We start from the raw sequence: 24,685 nt of genomic DNA on the forward strand, positions 1-24,685 counted from the left end.
GGGTCCCTCAGCCTGGCCTGGACCCCTTGCTCCTTACCGCTCAGCTTGCTGCTCCTTAGCACTGCTGCAGAGGCAGAAGAGGCTCCCGCCACCACCACTGCACTCACCAGCTGTGAGCCCGGCTTTTGGCTGAGTGGCACTCCCCCTGTGGGAGCGCAATGACCACCAGGGAGCAGCTCCTGCATTGACCATCTGCCCCCTGGTGATCAGTGCGCATCATAGCAACCGGTCGTTCTGGTCATTCCACCCTAATGGTCGCTTAGGCCTTTATTATCTACACTAATAAAAGAGTAACACACTAATTGACCATACCTTCATGACGCCCACCAGCCAATCAGGAGTGAGTATGCAAATGAACCCAACAAAGATGGCAGGTTAATTTGTATACGCAGGTGCCGAGCGGCCGGGGGCAGGGCGGGATGCTTGCGTAGTGGACATGGCGACGACGTAGGTGTTCCACACCACCCCAGCCACTCTGGGCCTCTGGGTAGCGTGGGAAGGTGGAAAGGCAGCTCCAGCCAGAGCGAAGGCGGTGCCGGCAGCCAGGGGAAGGAAGGCCCATTCTTGCACGAATCTTCATGCATCAGGCCTCTAGTATAGCTATAGATATATTTTTTAAACCTCTGCCCACCCTACCCTTCCTTCTGAGGTAGGCTGTGGGGGCATCTAACCTCCCCCTGGTGCTCATGCACTTGAGTTCATGTGTGTATGCATGTGCCCCAAGCTCTGAGGTGGAGCAAGCAGCCGGCTTGGGCAGGGTGGAGAGAAGACTGAGAAGTTTTCTCCACAGCCCCTCACCACACATAGGCTTAGGTGGGGGGATGAGGTGTCCTAAAGACAAACGTCACCTCTGCCCTAAAGCTGCCAGGCCAGGCCAGGCCAGGCAGCGGGCCCCAGGAAAGGAGAGCCTTACTCCTGCCTCCCAAACCCAAAGAGTCTTCCTAAATGCCCCACCTGGTGGTGACAGGGCGGGGGCTCTCCGAGAAGATACAATAGGACCCAAAGGGCCAGTTTCTCCCTGGGTGTCCAAACAGAGAAGGATGTTTCCTCCAAGAAGGTCACGGCTGGCCCAGGTGGAGCAAAGGAGCAGAAGCACAGGGGGCAGGTGTGCTGGAGGGGCAGGAGATGGGGCTGGAGGTTAGGGCTGGAAAGGGCAGCTTGAGAGGTCAGTCAAAGGCAGTTCACACCTGGGATCTTCTGTTTTAGCTAATGGGGAGCTATGGAGAGTATGGGAGTGGTGAAGCAATGGGACCAGATTTGCACCTTTTTAAAAAAATATATTGTTTTATTGGTTTCAGAGAGGAAGGGAGAGGGAGATTGAGATAGAAACATCAATGATGAGAGAGAATCATTGACTGGCTGCCTCCTGCATGCCCCCCACTGGGGATGGAGCCCTGACCTCCTGGTTCATAGGTCGACGCTCAACCACGGAGTTATGCCAGCCAGGCCAGATTTGCACCTTTGAAAGTCTCTTCCAGTTGCAAGATAGGGATGGACGGGAGGAGCAGGGCTGGCAGCACTGGCATCCACAGGAGAAGATCCTGAGCAAAGGCCCGAGGAGGGAAGCCTGGCCTGAGAGAGACGACTCCTGGAGGACACTCTCAGAGGCTGATCTTCCTCTCGCTGCCCCCATGGGGAGAAGCAGGAAGCCGCTGAGGTCAGTGGGTGGGCCCACAATGGCGCCCAAGGGAAGAGGAGGGAGGTGCAAGAGCACAGAGAGGACAGTGAAGGGCAGGGGCTCTGCAGGACACTTACCTGCTCTCTCACCATGTGATTCTCTCTCACCATGTGGGCCCAAACCTTCTGAGGGCAATTGACTCAAACCTCCTTTAACTTGGAGCAGGATTCATGGGGATTATTTACTGTCCTCTGTGTCAGACTGGAAGCTGCCCAAGGGTGGGGGCCTGTGACTCCCAAGTCAGGCTGAGCTAAGGGGGCCTGACATGCAGGAGAGGGAGGGCAGAAGGCTGCCAAGCAGGAGGGCGCCCAGAGATCCCCACCCATGAGTCTTCATTCCTGCTCAGAGCCTGCTGCCAGCCCCTCAGAGATGAGCCAATCTGTGGAGCTCAAGATGGGGATGGAGGAAAACTGGGAGGAAAAAGGAAAAACAAGAGGCGGGTTGCATTTGAGGGTCCAGACCTTCTGCCTCTTCCCCACACACTCACAAACAGCCACACTTCAGTCCTCCCAGGCTTTGTTCAACCTCTGAACTGAGAGGAAGGCCTGCCAGCACACACTTGTTACACACTCACAGACAGACAAACAGAGACACTCACACACAGCCCTAGCTGGTTTGGGTCAGTGGATAGAGCATCGGCCTGTGGACTGAAGGGTCCCATTCTAGTCAAGGGCACATGCCTAGGTTGCGGGCTGGAGCCCCAGTAGGGGATGTGCAGGAAGCAACTGATCAATGATTCTCTCTCACCATTGATGTTTCTCTCTTTCTCTCCCTCTCCCTTCCTCTCTGAAATCAATAAAAATAAAAATATATTTTAAAAATAAAAATATTAAATAATACACACATCACAAGAGACACACTCAAACACAAACATACATATACACACAGTCACAGATACAAGCAAACATACCCACATACATACACATACCGCCACACCAACAGATAGACACACTCAGGGCAGCCAGTGGAAGTTGCCAGAAAGTGACATCCAAAATTGTCTAGTGCAGCCCTAGCCGGTTTGGCTCAGTGGGTAGAGCGTCGGCCTGCGAACTGAAAGGTCCCAGGTTCAATTCCGGTCAAGGGCACATGCCTGGGTTGTGGACTTGATCCCCTATGGGGGACTTGCAGGAGGCAGCCAATATCTCTCATCATGGATGTTTCTCTCTCTCCTTCTTCCTTCTTCTCTGAAATCAATAAAAATGTATTTTTAAAAAATTGTCTAGTGCAGCACACACCCTACCCCCAACCTCCTTGCAGGTGGCTCTGGGGCAGTGGCCCTGCCAATAAGGACAACAAGCCTAGGAGAGATGACAATTTAGTTGGGGAGCCTTTAAGCTGGGCAGAGAGGAGGAGGGAGGAAAAATGGCCCCTGCAAAGGTTTGGAGTGGGAGGCAACTATGATGCTCAAAGAACTATGGGAGCCTTGTCTTGGGAGAGGGTTGGGAGAGCAGACAGAGACCAGGTACCCTAGTGTGGAGAGCTGGGCTGAGCCACCCTGAGCCTCTGGGGCACATTTGGTGGAGGGAAGGGGCCTGCTCAGAACAAGGAGGTGCTGGGGTCCTGCCAGTGGCTCAGATGGTTGCAGGTTCATTCCTAGTCAGGGCACTTACCTAGGTTTCAATCGCCTATGGGAGGTGATGAATTGATGGATTGATGTTTCTCTCTCTCTCTCAAATCAAATAACAAATATTTGCCCAGCCTGAGTAGCTCAGTGGTTGAGCATCGACCTATAAACCAGGAGGTCATGGTTCGATTCCTGGTTAGGGCACATGCTCGGGTTGCAGGCTCCATCCCCAATGCAGGAGGCAACTGATCAATGATTCTCTCTCACCGTTGATGTTTCTGTATCTCTCTCCCTCTCCCTTCCTCTCTGGAATCAATAAACATTTTTTTTTTAAAGGAGGTCCTTGGGGGCACAGTCAGCTGCCTTACAGGGGCTTAGCAAAAGGGGGTCTCCACCCTGCAGATCCCCTTTTGGAGGCCACATCCCAGCATCCCCAAGAGGACCTGGGTTAGGTCAGGACAAGTCTGTGCGACCCCACAGAAAAGGAGCGGGTGCTCTGGCAGAGGTAAGATGAGTTCTGGGTGAGCCCCTGCCAGCAGTGGGGACCCAGCCGGTGAGCACCCTTCTCTCTAGGCCTCAGACTTCAGCAAGAACAGAGCCAGGCCCGCTCCCAAGGGCTGCCTTCACCCTCAATTGGCCTCCTGTCTCTCTCACCCTTAGAGACCAAGCTAGGGATGGCGGGGTGGGTGGTCTGAGTTCAGGGACTGGGGGGTCTGGGACAGGGTACTGTGAGGGGCCTGGAGCGAGCTTTCCCTCCCCAGCATACAGGCTCGCCCCGAGGGCTGGCCTAAGCAGAGCCCGAGGTGGGCCTGTTGGGGCAGGCAGGGGGCCCCTCCGCAGGCGAGCCGCAGGAGGCCGACAAGGGGTATGGAATTCCTCTCCCCTCCCTCCCCCTCCCCTCCTCACCCTGTTCCCCCACCCCACCCCCCGGGCTGCTGGGGAGCCGGCCGCCAGGCGCTGGAGAGGCTCAGGGAGGGGCCCTGGACGCCGGGCCAGGCTGGGCCCCTCGGCAGAGGCCCCGCGCAGGCAGGCCCCGCCCCGGCCTCGCACATCTGGGCTGAGAGCGCGGGGCCCACCCGGCGGCGCAGCCGCGCGGCCATCCGGCCTGGGGGAGGGGGCGGCGGGCGGGGTGGGCGGTGCGGGGCGCGGGCGGGCGGCGAAGGGACGGGCACGTCGAGGGCTGCGGACGCCGCGCAGGGCGCTGCCACGGCTGTGGGGCCGCGGTCGAGGCGGCAGGGCAGATCGCGCTGTCGGAGGGCGGAGGTGAGTCCTGGGGCGAGGGGCTCGCAGAGCGGAGAAGGGCACAGAGGTCAGCCCTCCATGCCGGTCTGTCCCGTCCTGGGCTGTCGGCTGAGACCCCGCCACAGACTTCCTGCGCCCGGGACGCTGGGTTGGGGACAGATCGCAAGGCCCTCTCTCCAGCGGGACTGTGGCTGTGGGCTCCCCTCCAGGCGTTGGGACCCCACACGCTCCGCAGAGTGGGGGGCCGGACAGACTCCTTGCTGTGGGATGGGGGTGGGGGTGGTGAGGCTGGGGGGCTGCTCGAGGGGCCAGTTTGTGGAGGGCAGGGTGCCTAGACCTGAGGTAGATACCTGGTGTGTGTGTGGTGTGTGTGTGTGTGTGTGTGTGTGTGTGTGTGTGTGTGTGTGTGTGTGTTTGGGGGGCGTCTTGGATGGGAGGGGCGGTAGTCCTGGGACCTGTGGTCCCAGAAGTTCTAGAGTGGCTGGGTGGCCGGGGTGCCACAGTTCCAGACTGTGGACTGGCCTCCTGCGCAGGGAACTCTGGTTTTCCTCTGTGAGGCTAGCTTCCGGGTCCAGGTGGGGTGGGTCTGGGCTCCCTGCAGGCCAGTGGAGCCTGTGTGTGAAGCAAGCTTGTGTGTGGGAGAGCCTGGGAGGGAGGGAGCGCTAAAATATGGACGCCCTGTGAGAGCTAAGGCTGCCAGTTGCCCCAGAAGGTAAGGGCGGTGATGGGGGGACTGGTGGGCAGAGGATGGGAGGGGCTTCAGGGCCCAGGCTCTGTGGGACAGAGGTTGTTTGTGAACTGGCTACTCCCATGAAGAGGACCTACTGGGTGGGGCAGGATGCATGGAAAGACGGGAGGGGCCATTTCTGTCACCCTTGCCCCAGCACAGAAGGAGGCAGCCTCCCAATGGTCCCTCTGGCTTGAGAGAAATGCCTGTGGCCTCTCTGCCTGCTGAGAGTCCAGTCCTGTGCCATTAGAGGGCTGGCAGGTGCTGAGAGAGAGCAGTGGGTGGGAGAAGCTGGAAATATGTGGGAGAGAGAGGGGACCTGTACAGATCTGGGTGGGCTCTTTGTCCTCATGGGCAGAGGACAGGTACAGGTGGAGCCCTGAAATCCAGCAGCATCACGTGCCCCCAGTGCTCTGGGAGGCATAGGTACCCAGCCTTGACACCCTCACCCCAGGAATAGATCCTTGGAGAATTCTCTCCATCAGGCAAGAAGTCCTAGGCCTTGTGATTTGGGGGGACACTCTAGGATGGGGGTCTCCAGTTTCAAGTCCCTACTCAGCCACACCCTGTCCTGGTCCCCAATGACTGATTGATCATGTCAATTGGGTAGAAGTCAGTGCCAGAAGTCATGGTGAAGGGGCTGAAGATTAGAGGTCGATATGAGGTCAAGGGCTAGGGGTCATCAGTCCATGGGCAAGGATGGGTCAGTCCATGGGCAGGGTTAAGGATCTGTGTCTGTGGGTAGGGTAGGGGTCAGATTGGGGCCAGAGTTTAGCCTGTGCTTGTAGTCAGGAAATGAAGTTACTTTCTGTGTAAATCAAACTGCCGCACCCAGTGATTCTTAAACCTAAGCAGCAGTAGTCTGAAATTAACAAGCCCCTGGGACAGCATCTTCCTCATCCCATTTCCAGCCATGGACTCTGCCCAGACATACAGCTTTGGGAGTTGAGGTTGTCCTGAGCCCCATGTTCATCATTCTCCTTAAATCTTTCTGAGTGTGTGTGCGTGATAGGGGTGGGGTGGGGGTCGTTCCTGAAGACAGATGGTGCTGCCACCCCCTCCACTTCCACCTCTCAAGGAATCAGCAGGATCCTCCTTTTTTAAAAAATATTTTTTATTGATTTCATAGAGGAAGGGAGAGGGAGAGAGAGATAAAAACATCAATGATGAGAGAGAATCATTGATCAGCTGCCTCCTGCATGCCCCACACTGGGAGATTGAGCCCACAATCCAGGCATGTGCCCTGACCGAGAATTGAACCAGGACCTCCTGGTTCATAGGTCTATGCTCAACCACTGAGCCATGCCAGCTGGCAGAATCCTCCTTCTTTAACACAAATTGATTCCAGTCTTCCCTCCCTCGCTAAAGAATGAAGAATGACTACAATAAACTCTCAATAAGACCAAAATCTTCTAAGAAGAGAAATTCAGAATCCACATCCTGAAGGGAAAGAATACTACTCACATCTGTCCAACTCCCTGCCTTTTGTCAACAACCTATTTAAAAAACAAACAAACAAACAAAAAAACACCCATATTTTTATTGATTTCAGAGAGGAAGGGAGAGGAAGAGATAGAAATCAATGAGAATCATTGATTGGCTGCCTCCTGCACGTTCCCCACTGGGGATCAAACCGCCCTTGACTGGAATTGAAAATGGGACCCTTCAGTCCCCAGGCTGACGCTCTACCCACTAATCCAAACCGGACAGAGCTCAACCACTTTTTTCTACCTGAACTTGATCGTCACAAGCCCCCTATATAACCCATTTTGCAGTAAATGCACCAGGGCACAGAGAGGCAACCAGACTACACTCCACCCAGGTGCCATAATAGGTCCTTGCCAGCCCTGAGACCCCAGTGTAAAGCACTCAATGAATCACACACTCAGAAATGAGAGGTAACTGGACCAGCTTCAGGCAGCTGGGGAGATTATAGGCACTCAATTTGGATGTGGAATCCAGCTTAGAGTGACGACTCCTGACTCTTTTCCTGGTGGTTCTAGATTATTTCTCCTCCAGATACAATAGCCTTGGTTCAGAAAATCCATTCATTCATTCAACAAAGTGTTTCTCCGGCACTTAGCTCAGAACCTGGCACAAAGAAATGCTCAATCAGTTTTCGCTGAAGAATTGAAACGATGTACAAATAGGGCTGCCAGCTTCTCCTTTGTGGCCTAGATCCAGTGTGTGCTGGTAAATGTTTTACAGTCAACACTACAAAAGGGAGAAAACCCTGATTTGTAGTGTTTGCCAATTTTGGCTCCCACCATGGCCAATTTCAAGCTACCAATGTGATGTCAATGAATGTGGAATTGGTAAGAGATGTAGAGACTGCTTTTGCCAGCTGGTGGGAATCAGCTCCAGCATGCCACTCCATCACCCTGAACTGGGCTCCTGTCCCTGTCTGTCAAAGCCTGTACCCACCCTGTCTATTTGCTTTCCTTTTCTCAGCATCACTCAGCTGCTCTATGAACACCCATAACCCATCCCTGTCTTTCCCCCTGATTCTGATTCCTGGACATCCAACTTTGCACCTCCAATGAGAGCAGAATTGAGTGTATCTGGAAATCTCCATGGTGCTGGCCATGTGGGAGTATCCTGGACATGTCTGGATGTCTATGCATGACGGGGCTGAGTTGTGTGAACTGTGCATTAGCAAGGATGCATGTGTGTATGTGGGCGGGGGGGGAGGTATGACAGTGCCCACCTGTGTCTGTTGGTGTTCTATTAGCAAAACTTCCTGGCTACAGAGAGGGAGTCGGCTCTGGGCAGCTCCCCTTAAGCTTTATGCTCCTCTGGATACTGTGCATACATCAGCTCCTGATCTCAGCCATCCTCCTGGAAGTGCAAGCTCCATTCGTCTACCCTCTGCTCTCTCCTCACCTAGGCTTACCTGACTCCCACCCCTTCTCATCATTCCACCAAAATGCAGCCCTGGGCCATTCAAACAGGTGTTTCCAGTCTCATCTAACAACTGAGATGCCATAAAACCACAGCAGGCATCTAGGTCTCCTCGGCCAGCCCACCTTCCTGGAGTCAGCCTTTATGCGAAGGGTCCTTTCCCTTCCCTTCCCCCACTCTGCTTTCTGCCAATGACCCCCAGACACACATCTCCACCACAGCTTCTCCCTGACCTCTAGATCATATATCCTCTGGCTCCTTGGTCTGTTCCCTCAGCAGTTCCTGAACTCCACCCAGAACACTGCCCCTTGCGCCCTGCGAGCCTGTGTTTGTGGGTAGGGTAGGAGTCAGGGGAGCTTGCCCTTCTCCACTGTTCTCCATCTGACCACCCATCTGCCAGTTTGACTCAGATACTGTCATCCTAGACACCTTCTTCTTAATCCCCATATCTAATCCTGCCATCCTCCATCCCTGTTGGTTTTAACCTCTAACTTAATTGTATCCTCTTCTGTCTCAGGATACACAGCCAGGAGCATCATCAGTCGCCTGGAGCCCTGATTGTGCTTCTGCTTCCATACTGTCCCACTGCAATCCACACCCCCATACAGCCAGAGGAACTTTTAAAAACGCAAATCTGGCCCTAACCGGTTTGGCTCTGTGGATAGAGCGTTGGCCTGCAGACTGGAGGGTCCCTGGTTCGATTTCGGTCAAGGGCATGTGCCTTGGTTGCGGGGGTGTGCGGGAGGCAGCTGATCGATGTTTCTCTCTCATCGATGTTTCTAACTCTCTATCTCTCTCCCTTCCTCTCTGTAAAAAATCAATAAAATATATATTAAAAACGCAAATCTGGTCATGCCCCCACCTCCACTCTGCCACTTCAAAACTTTCAAGATTGCCCCACCGGTGTAGCTCAGTGGTTGAGCATCAACCTATGAACCAGAAAATCACAGTTGAACCCCGGTTGGGGCATATGCCCAGGTTGTGAGCTCAATCCCCAGTGTGGGACCTGCAGGAGGCTGCCGATCGATGATTCTCTCTCATCATCGATGTCTCTATCTCTCTCTCTCCCTCTCCTTTCCTCTCTGAAATCAATAAAAAAATATATATTAAAAAAACAAACTTTCAAGATTTGCTGTTGCCCTTCATGTAAAACCAAATCTAAAATAAGGTCCACAAGGGCCTGCCTGCAGGGCCAGGCCAGGCCAGCCCCTCTCTCCAGCCTTACCATGCTCTCCTCTCTGTCGCGCTTGTAACCAGCTGTGACCTTGACTGCATCATCTGTAATCTCAAATCCACTTGGGTGTTTATTATAATCAGTTCCCCGCCAGGTTGTGGGCCCCTGGGGCAGAGACAGTGTCTCTCTGGGTCTGTGTCTGATGTCCCCCAGCACCTGGCACAGAGTGAGCACCAAAAACATTTATTTTCATCCTGATTCCAACAAAGCAACTGTTAAAAAAGACCTTTTTGAGAAAAGCTGGGACTGTGGACTGAGCATTAGATGAGATTAAGGAATTAATTTTGTTACACATGGTAATGGTGCTGTTGCAATGTTTTTAACAGTCTATCTGTTGGAGAGACATATTGAAGAATTTATAGGTGAAACAACATAATGTCTGGTATTTGCTTCAAAAGACTCCAGCCAAAAATAAATAAATAAAACAAGTAAGCATTCAATGAGGGAAAAAGGAACAAATAAATGTCATTTGAATGTCTGTTCCTGTTCACAGCCTCAGGGCCTGCAAAGATGCTGGCTGTTCCGGAGCTGGGCATGCAGGGGCTGTACATTGGTAAGAATCCCTCACCTTTGCCCCCACCCACTCTCCACTTGCCCTTGTCTGGATAGGGGGTACCTCTCCCAGAAGAAGTTCCTGAGAGTGTATGTGTGTGCAGCTAGGGTTAGTGCACACAGGACTGTGTATGTAAGTGTGTGTGTTTGTAAACACTTCACTCCTGTGTGCACACAGGACATATCTGTTCATGGGACCCTGTGCGTGTGTGTGTGTGTGTGTGTGTGTGTGTGTGTGCGCGCGCGCACACGCGCAGAGAAGTTCTGTGTGCAAAGGACTCTATGCATGTGCATGTTTTGTGTGTGTACAGGACCTGGTTGTGTGTATTTGTGTGTGTGTGTGTGTGTGTCTGTCTATCTGTCTGTCTATCTGTTTGCTGTGGGCAAATCTCTGTGCGCAGGGCCTTGTATGAGACTGTGTATATCTGCAAGTAGGTCTATGTGCACAGAATTCTGTGTGTGTGTGTGTGTGTGTGTGTGTGTGTGCGCGTGCGTGCGCAGGGGCGGGAGGCCAGGAGGCAGGAGGGACACTCCTCAGGAAGTCCACTCACAAAGACCTGGTGGGCTGGGCCTTCCTTCCTGCCTCCCTTCCCAGGCTCAGGCCACACAGCGCCTTGGCCCTTCAAGCTGGAGCTGGTGGCAGGGCCTAAGCCCATGCTGGTCGCAGGAGGAAAGGGAGCCCTGAGGCTGTGACCAAAATGTCCCTGCCTCTCCAGCACCCCAAGACAGACTCCAGCCCTGTCCAGGCCCTTTCTAGAATCGCCCTCACTTCCTGCCCCTCACATATGTTCCCAGGGTACCCAAGGCCAGGAAGGGCTGGGAACTGCCAGGGCAGCCGCTGAGGGAGCACAGGCCCTGGGCCCCGGCTCAGCCTGAAGCCAAACAGTTTGCTTTGTTCATGGCTCTTTATGCCAGACTCCATCACCCCCTCATCCCATGCCGGAATCTCAGGAGCCCCAGTCCTCCTCACAGGAGCCCTAGGAAAGCCCAGAGTGGTGGTGACAGGCCACCAGCCCACACCTGGGGGATGTCTAGCAGACAGACCCCTGAGCCGCCTGAGCCTCCAAGCCAGGCTTTGGGCTGCCTTCTGGGGCTGTGTTGCTTCCACTGAAGGTCCAGCTCAGTCCTGGGCCTGTGAGAGAGGCTCAATGGGGCCTCATGCCCCCCAATGCTGTCTCCATGTGTATGTGTTGTTGGGGGGGGGGGTTGGGGGGATGACTTGGGATTCACTTCCTATTTTTATGGACACCCCTCAGCTCAGGGCTGGGCTGGGGCGGTGCTGCCCTGCCTTGATCCTCACAGGCAGCCAGCTGGGCCTGTCTTTGGCCCTTGTGGGGAGTACTAGGGGTACCGGTGTATAATGCCGATTTTTTCAATAGATGGAGTTACACATATGTTGATATATATGTGATTTGATATGTATGCTATTTTGTTGTATTGCTTCTTCAGATTACCACTTGTTCCGATCGATGGCACACATACTTTCTGAGCAGCACTTCAAAACGTACGAAGAAGTGGAAAATCGGGTCTCTGAATGGTTTGCCTCTAAACAAGAAAAGTTCTATTGGGACGGTATCCACAAATTACCTGAAAGATGGGGAAATGTGTAGCTAGCGATGGACATTACTTTGAATAAAGCACTTTTGATGTTTCTCTTGAAATTATTGTGTTTTCTTTGATTACAAAATTCGTATTAACCAGTTAATAATGCGGATTAGCTGTTAACCGGTTAAAAATTCAGATTGACTATTAACCAGTTAATATTGTGGATTTTGTAATCAAAGAAAACACAATAATTTCAAGAGAAACATCAAAAGTGCTTTATTCAAAGTAATGTCCATCGCTAGCTACACATTTCCCCATCTTTCAGGTAATTTGTGGATACCGTCCCAATAGAACTTTTCTTGTTTAGAGGCAAACCATTCAGAGACCCGATTTTCCACTTCTTCGTACGTTTTGAAGTGCTGCTCAGAAAGTATGTGTGCCATCGATCGGAACAAGTGGTAATCTGAAGGAGCAAGGCCTGGTGAATGCAGTGGATGGGTTAATACTTCCCAGGCAAGATCTTTTAACGTGTCTTTACTAGTAGAAGGGGATTGCTCTCTCAGGTTCTAAAAACCATGTGGCTGAACTCTAGGGGGAGGGGATCCTCCCCACCTTTCATGGTTTCTCCACCTTCCACCCCAACCCAGGCAGGAGCTCACCCACCCCATCTCTCCTGCTCTTCTATCTCTGTACTCAGTCTAACCCCCCACACACTGCTTCTCTGTCTCTCCCCTCCCTCACTGTGTCTGAGGGGTGAGATGTGGGGTCCCCAGGTGAGGCATGGGTCATCCTCCAGGAATGGTCACCTCTAACCGATAGTAAGTCCTCAGCCTGCTCCTGCCTCAGGTGTCCCTTCTCAGTCTCGTCCTTCCTCCCCTCCCACCCATCCCCCTTTTTCAGCAGGGAACCCTTGCCTTGGCCCAGCAAGGACCGATGGAGAACCTCCCAGGCCTGGGGCCCAGCTGCCAGCCCCCTACCCTGATTGTGCCACAGTGACTTCCCCTCTCTTTGCAGGCTCCAGCCCAGAGCGGTCCCCCATTCCCAGCCCACCCGGCTCCCCAAGGACCCAGGAAAGCTGTGGCATTGCCCCCCTCACACCCTCGCAGTCTCCAGTAAGCCTGGCGTGGATATCTGTGTGGTGGGTGGCCCGAGTGGTGTGGAGGAGGGTGGTGCTCCAGAAAACAAGACCTGGCAGGGCCGGGGCAGGGCTGGGGGTATCACTGTGCCTCCTGCCCCAGCACACCCCAGGCATGCTCTCTGCAGAAGGGTTAACCTTATGTGACCTTGCACTTAAGGGGTAACGATTCTATTGAGGTGAGCCCCAGTACTAACACCCAAATACCCGCTCCAGGATGACGTCCAGGGGCTGTTGCAGCTCACCTGCCTGGGGCAGGCGTATTTCTGAGCATATGGTTTTTTCAGGATCTGCACTGGCCCTCCCAGAGTTACCCCACCCCACTCCTGTCTAGTATAGCCCCACCTGAGGAAGGGGAGACACGCTGCTAAAAAATACATGGTTTAGAAATTACTAGCTTGAACTATCCAGGACATAACCCTCCCCCAAGCTCGCTGGGTCATGTCACCCCAGACAGCCTCACCCAAATTATCGAGCCTGGGGGTCTCCTTTGTTCTCAGGGAGCCAGGCCTAAGAGAAGGCAGGGGCCACTCTGGGCACGTGCACGGGGCCTCTCTCCTCTGCCACAAAACCGACCGTCTGGTTGTGTCACTGTGGCCACAAAGAGCAACACGGTCAAATATACACAGGTCCGTGTGCTGTGAAGCTGCCAGGAGTGGCGTAATTGCTCCCAGCTGGACCCGGGCTGTGAAATGGTGTGAGATGGGGGTGGGCTAAGGCTGTGCAGACAGAAGGTGGGCAGAGAACCAGAAGGCAGGAAAGCAGGAGCTTGAGCTAAAAGCTGCGCAAGGCTACCTGAGAAGCAGTTGGCATCTCCGGGGATCAGCCTGGAGCCTGGGATGGGAGAGGAGCCCAGGCAGGCAGGCAGGTGGGAGGAGGTGAACCAGGGATGGGCTGGACCTCAGCCAGGAAAGGGCGGGGCTCCCATGTACACCCAGCCTGGCCCTTGGGCTGCTCCCTAACTCTAGGTCTTTCACTTGCAGAAGCCTGAGGCCCGAGCCCCCCAGCAGGCCTCCTTCTCCGTGGTGGTGGCCATCGACTTCGGTACCACTTCCAGTGGCTATGCCTTCAGCTTTGCCAGTGACCCTGAGGCCATCCACATGATGAGGTGCGGGCCACTGGGCTGTGAGACTGGGTGGGGGGAAAGGGGTTGGGCCTGGTCCCAGAAGTCCTGTCACTGAGGAGACATGGGGTACCCTCAGAGCTCCTGCCACCCCAAGTCTGGGTTCCCCTCTGGGGTAAAAGTTTGGAGGATGGCCCTTGGCCTGTGCCCCCAGCCTCCACTGGAGCAGTTCCCTGCCCTCTGCAGGAAATGTTGGGCTCCGTTTTTAATTTTAAAACATTTTATTGAGGTATAACAAACATACAGGAAAGTACACAAATATCTGGGCTTGCTTACAAACACATACACTGAGTGGCCAGATTATTATGATCTCTGAATGCATAATAATCTGGCCACTCAGTATATATATTATAGGCCAGGTGCATGAATTCGTGCATGGGTGGGGTCCAGCCAGCCTGGCCAGGGGGAGGGGACATGGGCGGTTAGCCGGCCTGCCTGCTGGTCGAACTCCTGGTCAATTTGCATATTAACCTTTTATTATATAGGATATACACTGAGTGGCCAGATGATTATGCATTCAGAGATAATAATAATCTGGCCACTCAGTGTATATGTATGAATATATGTGTGTATATATGTTTTAAATAAAAGTGGGATATCATACAATTTGCCTTCTTTATTTTTATTTTTTATTGATTTTAGAGAGAGAGAGGAAGGTACAGGGAGAGAGAAACATCAATATGAGAGCATAACATTCATCGACTGCCTCCTGCACGCCCCCTACTGGGATTGAACCTGAAACCCGGGCATGTGCCCTGACCAGAATTGAACTGGCAACCTTTCGGTGCACGGGACGATGCCCAACCAACTGAGCTCACTGGCCAGGGCCAATTTTCCTATTTTAAACTTTCAACACTGTTTTGTAGACATTTCATGTCAATACATAAAGCTACCACTTTCTTTTTAATAGTTGCATAGTATTCCATAGTATGGATGTTTCAAAATTTATCCATTCTTCTACTGATAGTTGGTTTTTTTTTGTGTTGTTTTTTTTTGGGGGGCGGGGGGAGGGCTCTAATTTTTCACTATTACAAAAAAATGCTGCAAGGAATCTCCTTCCTTGAAAACTTGTGCTGGGATTTCTATGGAGTAGATTCCTAGAGGCAGATTCCTAGGTCCAACATCTCAAATGAAAAACAAGGACGTGAAAGATCAGAAGGCTAAGTGAGTTGACATAAGTCACACAGTTGTTATGAAAGAGATGGTCAAAAAATCCATCCTGATGTCGAGTTTATTTGAACAAAACATTTCTTTAAACATTTCTTCTCTCCAGCATCCTAATGGAGGCCTTCTCCCAGCCAGCTAGTTCGCCTCGCCCAAGGCCGTCCTTCACAGCCAAGCTCCTTTAAGGCACTCACGACATTCCTATCTGACCCCAGCAATACCCCAGCAGACGGCACCTCTGCCAGGTCCCCCAAAACCTGAATGACATTCCAAACCTCCCTATTCATAGGCACAGACCTGCAGACCCTGATCCTTAGAGTGTATCTTAGTGGGGCTGCAGCCAATAGGTATAGCTATAGAAGACCCCAAAGCTCCCAACCCAGACTGAAATGGGGGATCAGGAGCATCCCCAGGGCCCGGGAGACTGGATGGAAGGGTGGATGGAGAGACAGATAGTAAGGTCACTGCCCCACAGATACAGGGACTTGACCTTCATGAGCCTGGACTGTCGTTCCCCTTTCTCTGCTCCCCCATATCCACATGAAGCCACAAAGGCTCTGAGCATTTACAGTCCCCTAGGATCAGCACAGAGCAGCTGAGGCCATGCTGCGCCCCATGCTGGAGCCAAGGACACATGAAGGGACACTGCCTCTATCCTGTGGAGGTGACAGTCACAGAAAGTCACTGGGGACATCCTGGCCTCCTCCCAAGCCTTCCCCACCCCTACCAGCCACCAAGTCCCATCATTTCTGTCTCCTTAATATCTCTGGAGTACCATCCACTTCTCTCCACGGCCACCACCCTCTCTCACCTGGATAGTTTTTATTCTCCGTCCCCCCTCCCCTCCAGGCTGTTGCTACATGGACACCTGTGACCTTTCTAAAGGCAACTGTGGATCATGCCTCTTCACTCCCCAACCTAACCCCCAGCAAGAGAGAATTCCGACATGGCATTTGATGTTCTTCTTTAGCTGACCTTAACACTCCTGTCTTTTCTCCTGCTGCATTTTGAGCTAACCTACAGCTAGTTCTCCTGTTCTTTCACATCTCTAAGCGTTTGCACATACTGTTCTTCTACCTGGATTCCCAGTACCTTCCCCAAAGGGCCACAGTGGCAAGTGTGGCCTAGAGGAGTCAGGAAATCAGGGAAGATTTCCAGGTCAGAGAACTGGGCAGGGAGTTCTGGGTGGAGGCCTGCATGTGCCTGTGAATAGGGAGGTTTGGAATGTCATTCAGGTTTTGGGGGACCTGGCAGAGGTGCCGTCTGCTGGGGTATTGCTGGGGTCAGATAGGAATGTCGTGAGTGCCTTAAAGGAGCTTGGCTGTGAAGGACGGCCTTGAGCGAGGCGAACTAGCTGGCTGGGAGAAGGCCTCTATTAGGATGCTGGAGAGACACATCAGGAAGCCAGACCCAGGCAGATGGATGGATGATGGCTTGCTGCTTCGTGTTAAGGGTGCAGGGAGGTGAGGTCAAATGACTAAGGGAACCCAGAATGCCGGGTGCATCCCGTAGCCCCATGAATAGGGAGGATCCAAGAGCAGCATTCATGGAGATTTTACTGGATCCAAACACCATCTTTATTTTCACAAGAACCCTAAGAGGCAGGTACTATTATTATTCCCATTTTACAGTAGGGAAGACTGAGACTGGGGGGAGGCTAAGTGTCCTGCCAAGGTCACACAGCTCACCCCAAAGCCATTATGCAACCCTCCCCGACCCCCAAGTGAGGGTTGCTGCTGACCCCACTGATAGCCCTGTCTCTACAGGAAATGGGAGGGCGGGGACCCAGGCGTGGCGCACCAGAAAACCCCCACCTGCCTCCTGCTGACCCCGGAGGGTGCCTTTCACAGCTTTGGCTACACTGCGCGTGATTACTACCACGATCTAGACCCTGAGGAGGCTCGGGACTGGCTCTACTTCGAGAAGTTCAAGATGAAGATCCACAGTGCCACTGTGAGTCACATTCTGGCTCAGGACCAGTTCCAGCCAGGGAAGCGGGGTCAGGAGGGGAAGGGGCAGGCCTAATGGAGGGTGGGCAAAGAGGAGGGGTGGGGTGTGGTGGCTAAGAGGACGGAGCTTGAAAGTAAAGAAGGGATATAAGGCGTGGCTGAGGGTGAGGATAGGGTTAGAGGAGAGGCAGGGCTAAAGAGGGGCTGTGGACAGAACTCAAGTGAGATTATAGAGTGAGTGGGACGATGCCCAAGAGGATAAGCACCAGGAAATGGAGCGATTTTTAAGAGAGAGGTCGTCAGGAAATGGGGCAGAACTATGGCCTTCTGCAGAGTGGCCCTGTGTCCCTGCCAGGATCTCACCTTGAAGACCCAGCTGGAGGCGGTAAATGGAAAGAAAATGCCTGCCCTGGAGGTGTTCGCCCATGCCCTGCGCTTCTTCAAGGAGCATGCTCTTCAGGTGCGCTGTGGCCCCATCCCCAGGCCCACCCTTTCCCCTTAGCCCATCCCTTGCCACTGTCAGAGATCAGAGGTCATCTTCTCCACTCCCCTGCCTTCTTGTCTGTAGAGCCTGCATGGGCCATATAGGTGTTGGTGGAGGGGTTAGTGTTAGGGATTTTCCCAACTCTTCTGGAAAGCTCTTCCTGAGGCTTGATTAGTTCTCCCAGCTCCCACAGAGGGCTGAAGACACCCCACTCAAGCCAGCCGCTCATCTCACTGCCCCTCCTGCTCCAGGAGCTGCGGGAGCAGTGCCCATCGCTGCCAGAGAAGGACACTGTGCGCTGGGTGTTGACGGTGCCCGCCATCTGGAAACAGCCCGCCAAGCAGTTCATGCGGGAGGCTGCCTACCTGGTGAGGACACGCAGGCAGAGCAGTGGATGTTGCTCGGGAGGGCCCCAGGGATGGCCCCATACATCCCCTCATTCACCCCACCACCCTTGGGACCAGAGATTCATTGTGGGAAGACCTCCAGCCGTTACTTGCTGGGCATTTTGGCCATTTGTTGCCACTGGGGGAGGGAGGTGGCTGCAGGAACAGAGGACTGAGGGACAAGAGGCACTGCCCAGGCCCGCTTAGCCAGTGTCTTAAGTCAGGTCTCCTAAAAGCAGAGCCCAGAATGGGAATTGTGCATTGTTCTATTGAAGGACACTCAGGAGAAAGGGGTGGGGGAAGCAGGACAGGAGAAAGAGCTGAGCAGGGATGTGGTCTCAACTGGAGTGTGATCTCCGCCTGACCCCATGGAGAGCTCTGGAGGGGGAACTGCACCCCCGTGTTGGCCACAGTGAGGCCAGGGGGCCAGTTTTTTGTTACTGGTTACTGGGTAGAGGGGATCCTCTCCAAGTGAGGTGGTTCCCATTCGGCTGAGGGCAGCTCCAGAGAAGGGGGCAGTTGTGAGCCAATAGCAGCCACACTCCCAGTTGCTGGGCAGGGTACTAAGAACATCCACTTCATCCAGCATCAGTATTTTCAGGAATTCACCACCACCACAGCCCCAACCACTGTAAGTTCCTGAGCACAGGAAACTGAAAGGAGGTGGTCTGGGCTAGTGTTCGCTGGTTTTCCTACCATAAGAGGTACCCAAAGGTCTGGGGAAAGGATGAGTGGAGCTCAGGCACCCCCTCTCTAGTAGAGACGGGGGGAGAAAATTGAACAGCCTTTCAGAGCAAGACTCTTTTCTCGGTCCTGACCCTGGGGCTTTGGAGGATACCCTAGGACCTACAAAAGGGGTCTCAGGGCTGCCTGTAGACCCCTTGGAGGATACCAGGGCCCCCAGTGGGTCAGGCATGCGCCCAGGTGCCTATGCTTGTCACTGGAAGAAGCTAACCCTAAGCCTAGTGGGCATCCCCCTGCAAAGACCAGAATGAAAGCAAGGCTGTGCCCAGCTAGAACAAACTCCCCCTCCCCCCCAGCCAAAGTGCTCCTCCTCCTGCCAGTTTACCCACTCTGCTTCCTCCCACACCGTTCCCTGGCTGCCAGCTCAGGAAGGGCTGGCCCTGGCAGGAAGTCTGGATACCTACCCCTCCTCACCCCCCACCTTGTCAGAATCCAGGGAATCCCACAAAATCATAAAAGACTTTCCACAGGGATTCCCCCATTCTGATGCAGGAAGTAACAGCTCCCAAATGGTTTTCTCCCCCCAACTGGCCTGTCTTGGTGCCTGGAATTTCACTAGGCGTTTCCTTCCTCCTACTGAGATTCCCCAGGAACAAAGTTCTCCTGGGAGTGGGGAGGCCTGTGGCTACTGTGCCACCAGCCTGGTGAAGGAGGAGGGCTCAGTGAGCTAAAAGGGGTCCCCACCATCTCATTTGATTGATGGTCTGCCCATTACTCACCACACACCCCCACCCCTTCACCCCCACACACACACACACACTATGCTAGAGTCTCCACTAACACCCTCGGCCAGTGCCCAGCTGGCCAGCCAGCCCTGCTTCTGTGAAGGGGACCTTGCTGCAGCCTAGGCCATATTGGGCAGCTCAGAGGGCCAGATCCCAAGGTGCCCTAGGTCATCACTCTGTCTAGGGTCTCTTCCTGCTGGGCAACCCCATGGTGTTCTTCACAGGGCAACTGTGGAGCAGCTCCAAATTTGTGCAGCATCGAGGGGCCTGAAGGGCTCGCATGGGTGGGGTGTGATGGGGAGGAGATGGGAGCCCCACAGGCCCTGGGTGCCTGCCCTGGGCGCCATCTTAGGTGTGACAGCCCACGGTGCTCCTGGCCCTGCCCACAACCTATCTCCAGGCGGGCCTGGTGTCCAGAGAGACTGCAGAGCAACTGCTCATCGCCCTGGAGCCTGAGGCCGCCTCGGTCTACTGCCGCAAGCTGCGTCTGCACCAGCTCCTAGACCTGAGCTGCCGGGCCCCAGGCAGCGGGCGCCTGGGCGAGCGCCGCTCCATCGACTCCAGCTTCCGACAAGGTGAGCCATCTCCAGGGCCACTGAGACCAGAGCTCAGCTTTGTCCGGCATGAAGGAGAGCCCCCCGCTACTCTGGAGAAGCCCACGAGAGGGCAGAAATATCCCAACTGGAGTTCAGTTGGAATGAGGAGGCACAGCCATGACCCGGGGAGGTCTTCAGGCGTGTTCCCCTGCCTAAACCAGTGGTCAGCAAACCGCGGCTCGCGAGCCACATGCGGCTCTTTGGCCCCTTGAGTGTGGCTCTTCCACAAAATACCACGGCCTGGGCGAGTCTATTTTGAAGAAGTGGCGTTAGAAGAAGTTTAAGTTTAAAAAATTTGGCTCTCAAAAGAAATTTCAATCATTGCACTGTTGGTATTTGGCTCTGTTGACTAATGAGTTTGCCGATCACTGGCCTAAACTGATCCTGTGCCTGGATCCTCCCCTCATGGCACATCAGCTGCTCCCCTCCACCCCCCACATCAGCCCCAAGATCCTGCTGCAGGACCAGGCACTGAGACAGCTATAGTCAGCCTTGTTTATTGTGACAGGGAGAGGTACAAGTCCTGAGCTCCCTGGGTCCCCCAAGACCCACCCTGCACACACACGCAGCTCCTTCAGACCCTCCCAACCCTGATTTTCCACAGCCTGAGCCCTGGTCCTGCAGCCAGAAATACTTCCCCTCAGCTGTCGGTTACAGAGCAGGAGATTATCCCATCAGGTTCCTCCAGCCCCTTGGGGGGTCAGCACCCCCTCTCCCATTCAGGAGTGGAGCAGGAGTTTCAGGAGCGCTGGCTGCTCCAGGTGCTCATGGAGGGTGTTGGCGGGAGGATGAGGATTGAGTGTGGTAGCTGAGACACCTCCTTCTAACCTCACTGTCCTGCTCCCCCTCCACTCCCCAGCCCGCGAGCAGCTGCGAAAGTCCCGCCACAGCCGCACGTTCCTGGTGGAGTCGGGGGTCGGAGAGCTGTGGGCAGAGTTGCAAGCAGGTGGGGAGACCGGGAGATGGCAGGCTATGTCTTGGGCCCTCCAGGCCCCTATACACTGATAGCTGGAAGGGAACATTCAGGAAGTTGGCTCCAGCTCCTAAAAACCCCTCCTGCCAACATCTGCTGTATCTAACCTGGCAGTCCCTTCACAGTCACCTGCACCCTCACCCCACTCACAACCATGCCCCTAACTCATGCTCCTTGCAGAGTTGCAGAGCCCTGGACCATCCCCCCTCCCTGGCACCCCACACATACACATACCTCGTGCCCCTCCCAGTGGCCTTAGGTTCAAGAACCTGAAGCCTCTCACACCTCCACATCGCCACCCCTGCAAGCTGGACTGAGGACCTGCTTGGAGCAGGGCTGGAGGCTGGTCGGGAGGAGGCGTAGGGCTGAGGGTGCAAGGCAGGCCACGAGAGTGTGCTCCCGCTCCGCTGCAGGAGACCGCTATGTGGTGGCAGACTGCGGAGGAGGCACGGTGGACCTGACCGTGCACCAGCTGGAGCAGCCCCATGGCACCCTCAAGGAGCTCTACAAGGCGTCGGGTGAGTAGCCAGGCAGCACCCTTGATACCCAGCCGCCAATGCCCTCTGGCTGCCATGTCTGCACTGGTGCCTTCATCCCCTGCCCCACTCCAGGTGGCCCCTATGGCGCAGTAGGCGTAGACCTCGCCTTCGAGCAGCTGCTGGGTCGTATCTTCGGCGAGGACTTCATTGCCACCTTCAAGAGGCAACGGCCCGCAGCCTGGGTAGATCTGACCATCGCCTTCGAAGCCCGCAAACGCACGGCCGGCCCTCACCGTGCGGGGGCGCTCAACATCTCACTGCCCTTCTCCTTCATCGACTTCTACCGCAAGCAGCGAGGCCACAACGTGGAGACGGCCCTGCGCAGGAGCAGGTGGTCTTGGGGGCCATGGGCTCAGGGGGCTGTGCGGATGGGGAAGGCCCCTATAAGGGAGGATGTAGGCCAACGCGGGCAGTGGGAGTCAGCCTAAAGCACAGCTTGCACAGCTCTAGCCAGCCCTGCAGCAGGGGCGGCACATGAGTAGCCCAGCTAGACTAAGCGGTCCCAACTGGAGCAAGGGAATCATGGGCCTCGGGAAAAGGGCCATCGTCTATCTTCTCTCCCCTCTTACCCCCCCCCCAGACACACACACACACACACACACACACACACACACACACACACACACACCGTGCTAGGAGGCTAGGGAGGCTCCTCTCCTGGGACCTCATGCTTGGAACAGAAGCAGGCCTCGGCTGACGCCCCTGGGAGAGTGGGGATTGGGATAACACATAAGGTGCAGTCAGTGCCCAGGCACATAGGCCCGGGCCAACAGTGGTACCCAGGACCCTGACATATGGACCTGTACCCCCTTCACCTGCAGCGTGAACTTCGTGAAGTGGTCCTCACAGGGGATGCTCAGGATGTCTTGTGAGGCCATGAACGAGCTCTTCCAGCCCACAGTCAGAGGGATCATCCAACACATAGGTGAGCGCCTGAGCTTGGGTCCTCCATCACCCCCACATACACACCCAGATACAGGAATAACGGCCTCTGTTAGTGCCTGGAAACCCCCACACATCCATACACTGGAATGAGACCCAGAATCATCTGGAACCCTGGAGGAGTCAGTGCGTTGGGAAATAAGAGCTGGGAGGGATTGTGTGTAGTCTTGCCAAGTTAAATAACCTCTGGTGCCTCAGTTTTCCAATTTATAAAATGGGGTGATAGTATCGGGTTCCCAAAACTGTTATCACAGGGATTTAAAGGAGCTGAAGTTTCTAAAGAGCTCAATGTCTTGTGCGCAGTAGGCATTTATCAGGTGCATATCCTTCTCTCAGGGCCCCCATGTGGGGGGAGGGGTGTATTGTTGGGGAGGCAGAGCTCTCAGTACAAGCGCTCAGTGTTGTTTTTGTTTTTTTTTTCATCAAAATAGGGCAACCGTTTTATAGTTGAAATGGCTAATTTCTAATTGCCAGGCAGGTGGAGAGGAGGTGCTAGTGGCCGCGCAGTGGTAGCCTCAGCAGCTCAAGCTGTCCCTCTCCTCTTCCCTCCTCCTTCTTCCCCCCACACCTCCACCCCATCCCGCAGAGGCGCTGCTGGCGCGGCCGGAGGTGCAGGGTGTGAAGCTGCTGTTCCTGGTGGGCGGCTTTGCCGAGTCAGCTGTGCTGCAGCACGCGGTGCAGGCGGCGCTGGGCCCCCGTGGCCTGCGCGTGGTGGTCCCGCACGACGTGGGCCTCACCATCCTCAAGGGCGCCGTGCTGTTCGGGCAGGCGCCCGGGGTGGTGCGGGTGCGCCGTTCACCGCTCACCTACGGCGTGGGCGTGCTCAACCGCTTCGTGGACGGGCGCCACCCGCCGGACAAGCTGCTGGTCCGCGACGGCCGCCGCTGGTGCACCGACGTTTTCGAGCGCTTCGTGGCCGCGGAGCAGTCGGTGGCGCTGGGCGAGGAGGTGCGTCGCAGCTACTGCCCGGCGCGCCCCGGCCAGCGGCGCGTGCTCATCAACCTGTACTGCTGCGCCGCCGAGGATGCGCGCTTCATCACCGACCCGGGCGTGCGCAAGTGTGGCGCGCTCAACCTCGAGCTCGAACCCGCGCCCGCTGAAGGCGGCCCGGACGCCGCCGGTGCGCCCCCCGGACGCCGCGAGATCCGTGCCGCCATGCAGTTTGGCGACACCGAAATTAAGGTCACCGCCGTCGACGTCAGCACCAATCGCTCGGTGCGAGCCTCCATTGACTTTCTTTCCAATTGAAGGCGCGGGGTGGGGGGTAAAAGGGGGGGGGGCGCGGTGCCAGCCAGGCTCTGTCCGGCCCCGCCCACCTTCGGTTCGGAGCGCAGGGGACCTGGCAAGGGCTTGCAAACATCCTAGTTCTGGTATCAGCGCTCCTTACCCCGCCCTCCTGCCCGGGAAGATGAGGTCGCAGGAGGGTGGGTGGGGAAACCCAGAGGCTCTGGCTTTGGGATTAGGCCCAGACTGACTGTAAGGCTGAAGGCCTCTGCCAAGGACTGGGGTCAAGGAGGCTTGATCGTCACGCCCATAAGGGAACACCTGACTCCGAAGGCAGAATGCTCCAGATGACTGGATCCTGGCCAGAACTGGGGGTGGGGGGTGGATGCAGTTGGGAGGGAGAGGCCAGGCAAGGCCCATAGCAGAGGGGCAGCAGGAGGAAGGGGGTTGGCTGGGACTGGGCAGTGCACTGATTGGTGGGCTCAGCCCACATAGGAAGGGGGAAGAGCAGCCCAGTACCACAGGAAAGTGACTGGAAGCTGACACAAGAGGGACAGGGGTAGTAGGGCCTTCCTGGGGTGGTGCTGACCACCCAAGTATGATTGTTAATTGTAGAAAGGGCAGTAGCAGGCTCATGAGAAGTGTACAGGGTGAAGGCACTTATGAGGGAATGTGGGTAGCATGCTGGGGGCGGGCTTTCCTTCGGGACAGATGAAGGCACCAAGGGCAACCTGTGAATGACCCACTTGAACCCTATCCCAGCCACAAAATGGGGGAGGGACATTAGGAGGACAAAGGGGACACTAAGGACTGTCTCAGCTCTGCCAGACAACTCAATGTGCCATTATGCCCACCCAGGACATGGAACAGCCCTACCTGCCCAAGGTGACAATAAAGCATTTATGCTGGTACCTCACAAGAGGGAACCCGTAATGTAGTAGAGGGGGCCTGAGTTCCAGAAAAAAGGGAGAAAGCTTTCAGCTGTGCATGGGGCTGGGAACTGATAATTAAGAGGATGCTGGTGTCTCCTTGTCAAGTATCCCAAACAGAACTCCCCCACTCCATAAGACCTCTCTCTGGCCTGAGCAGAAGGGCCATCTCCATCCAAACTCTCTTGGCAACTGTTCTCAGGCCTAAAATGCCATCACTGTAGATAGCTCTTTGGGGACTAGGACTATAATACCACACAGTTCCCTTGCCTCCTAAAAGTAGGAGCTTAGCCAGAACTGTACCTTGGCCCATAGTCTAAGCCTAAGGG

General features: G+C 55.0%; 1 protein-coding gene across 2 annotated transcripts; it reads left to right on the forward strand.

Moving 5' to 3' along the window:
- Positions 1-4,400: 4,400 nt before the first annotated feature.
- Positions 4,401-24,338, forward strand: HSPA12B (heat shock protein family A (Hsp70) member 12B). Of its 2 annotated transcripts, none has more exons than XM_080685649.1 (13): positions 4,401-4,505; positions 9,840-9,899; positions 12,458-12,555; positions 13,562-13,686; positions 16,632-16,818; positions 17,170-17,274; positions 17,550-17,666; positions 19,554-19,728; positions 20,609-20,695; positions 21,136-21,240; positions 21,334-21,592; positions 22,083-22,186; positions 22,790-24,338. In XM_080685649.1, the coding sequence occupies exons 2-13, from the start codon at positions 9,857-9,859 to the stop codon at positions 23,449-23,451; spliced, it is 2,067 nt and encodes a 688-aa protein (XP_080541775.1). In that variant the 5' UTR covers positions 4,401-4,505; positions 9,840-9,856; the 3' UTR covers positions 23,452-24,338. The 2 variants fall into 2 exon arrangements, with proteins under 2 accessions (XP_080541775.1, XP_080541774.1); XM_080685648.1 differs by lacking the exon at positions 4,401-4,505 and adding an exon at positions 5,103-5,196.
- Positions 24,339-24,685: the final 347 nt, after the last annotated feature.

This window comes from Plecotus auritus, assembly GCF_963455305.1.
Source record: "Plecotus auritus genome assembly, chromosome: 8".
In the NCBI taxonomy this organism is placed as follows: domain Eukaryota; kingdom Metazoa; phylum Chordata; class Mammalia; order Chiroptera; family Vespertilionidae; genus Plecotus; species Plecotus auritus.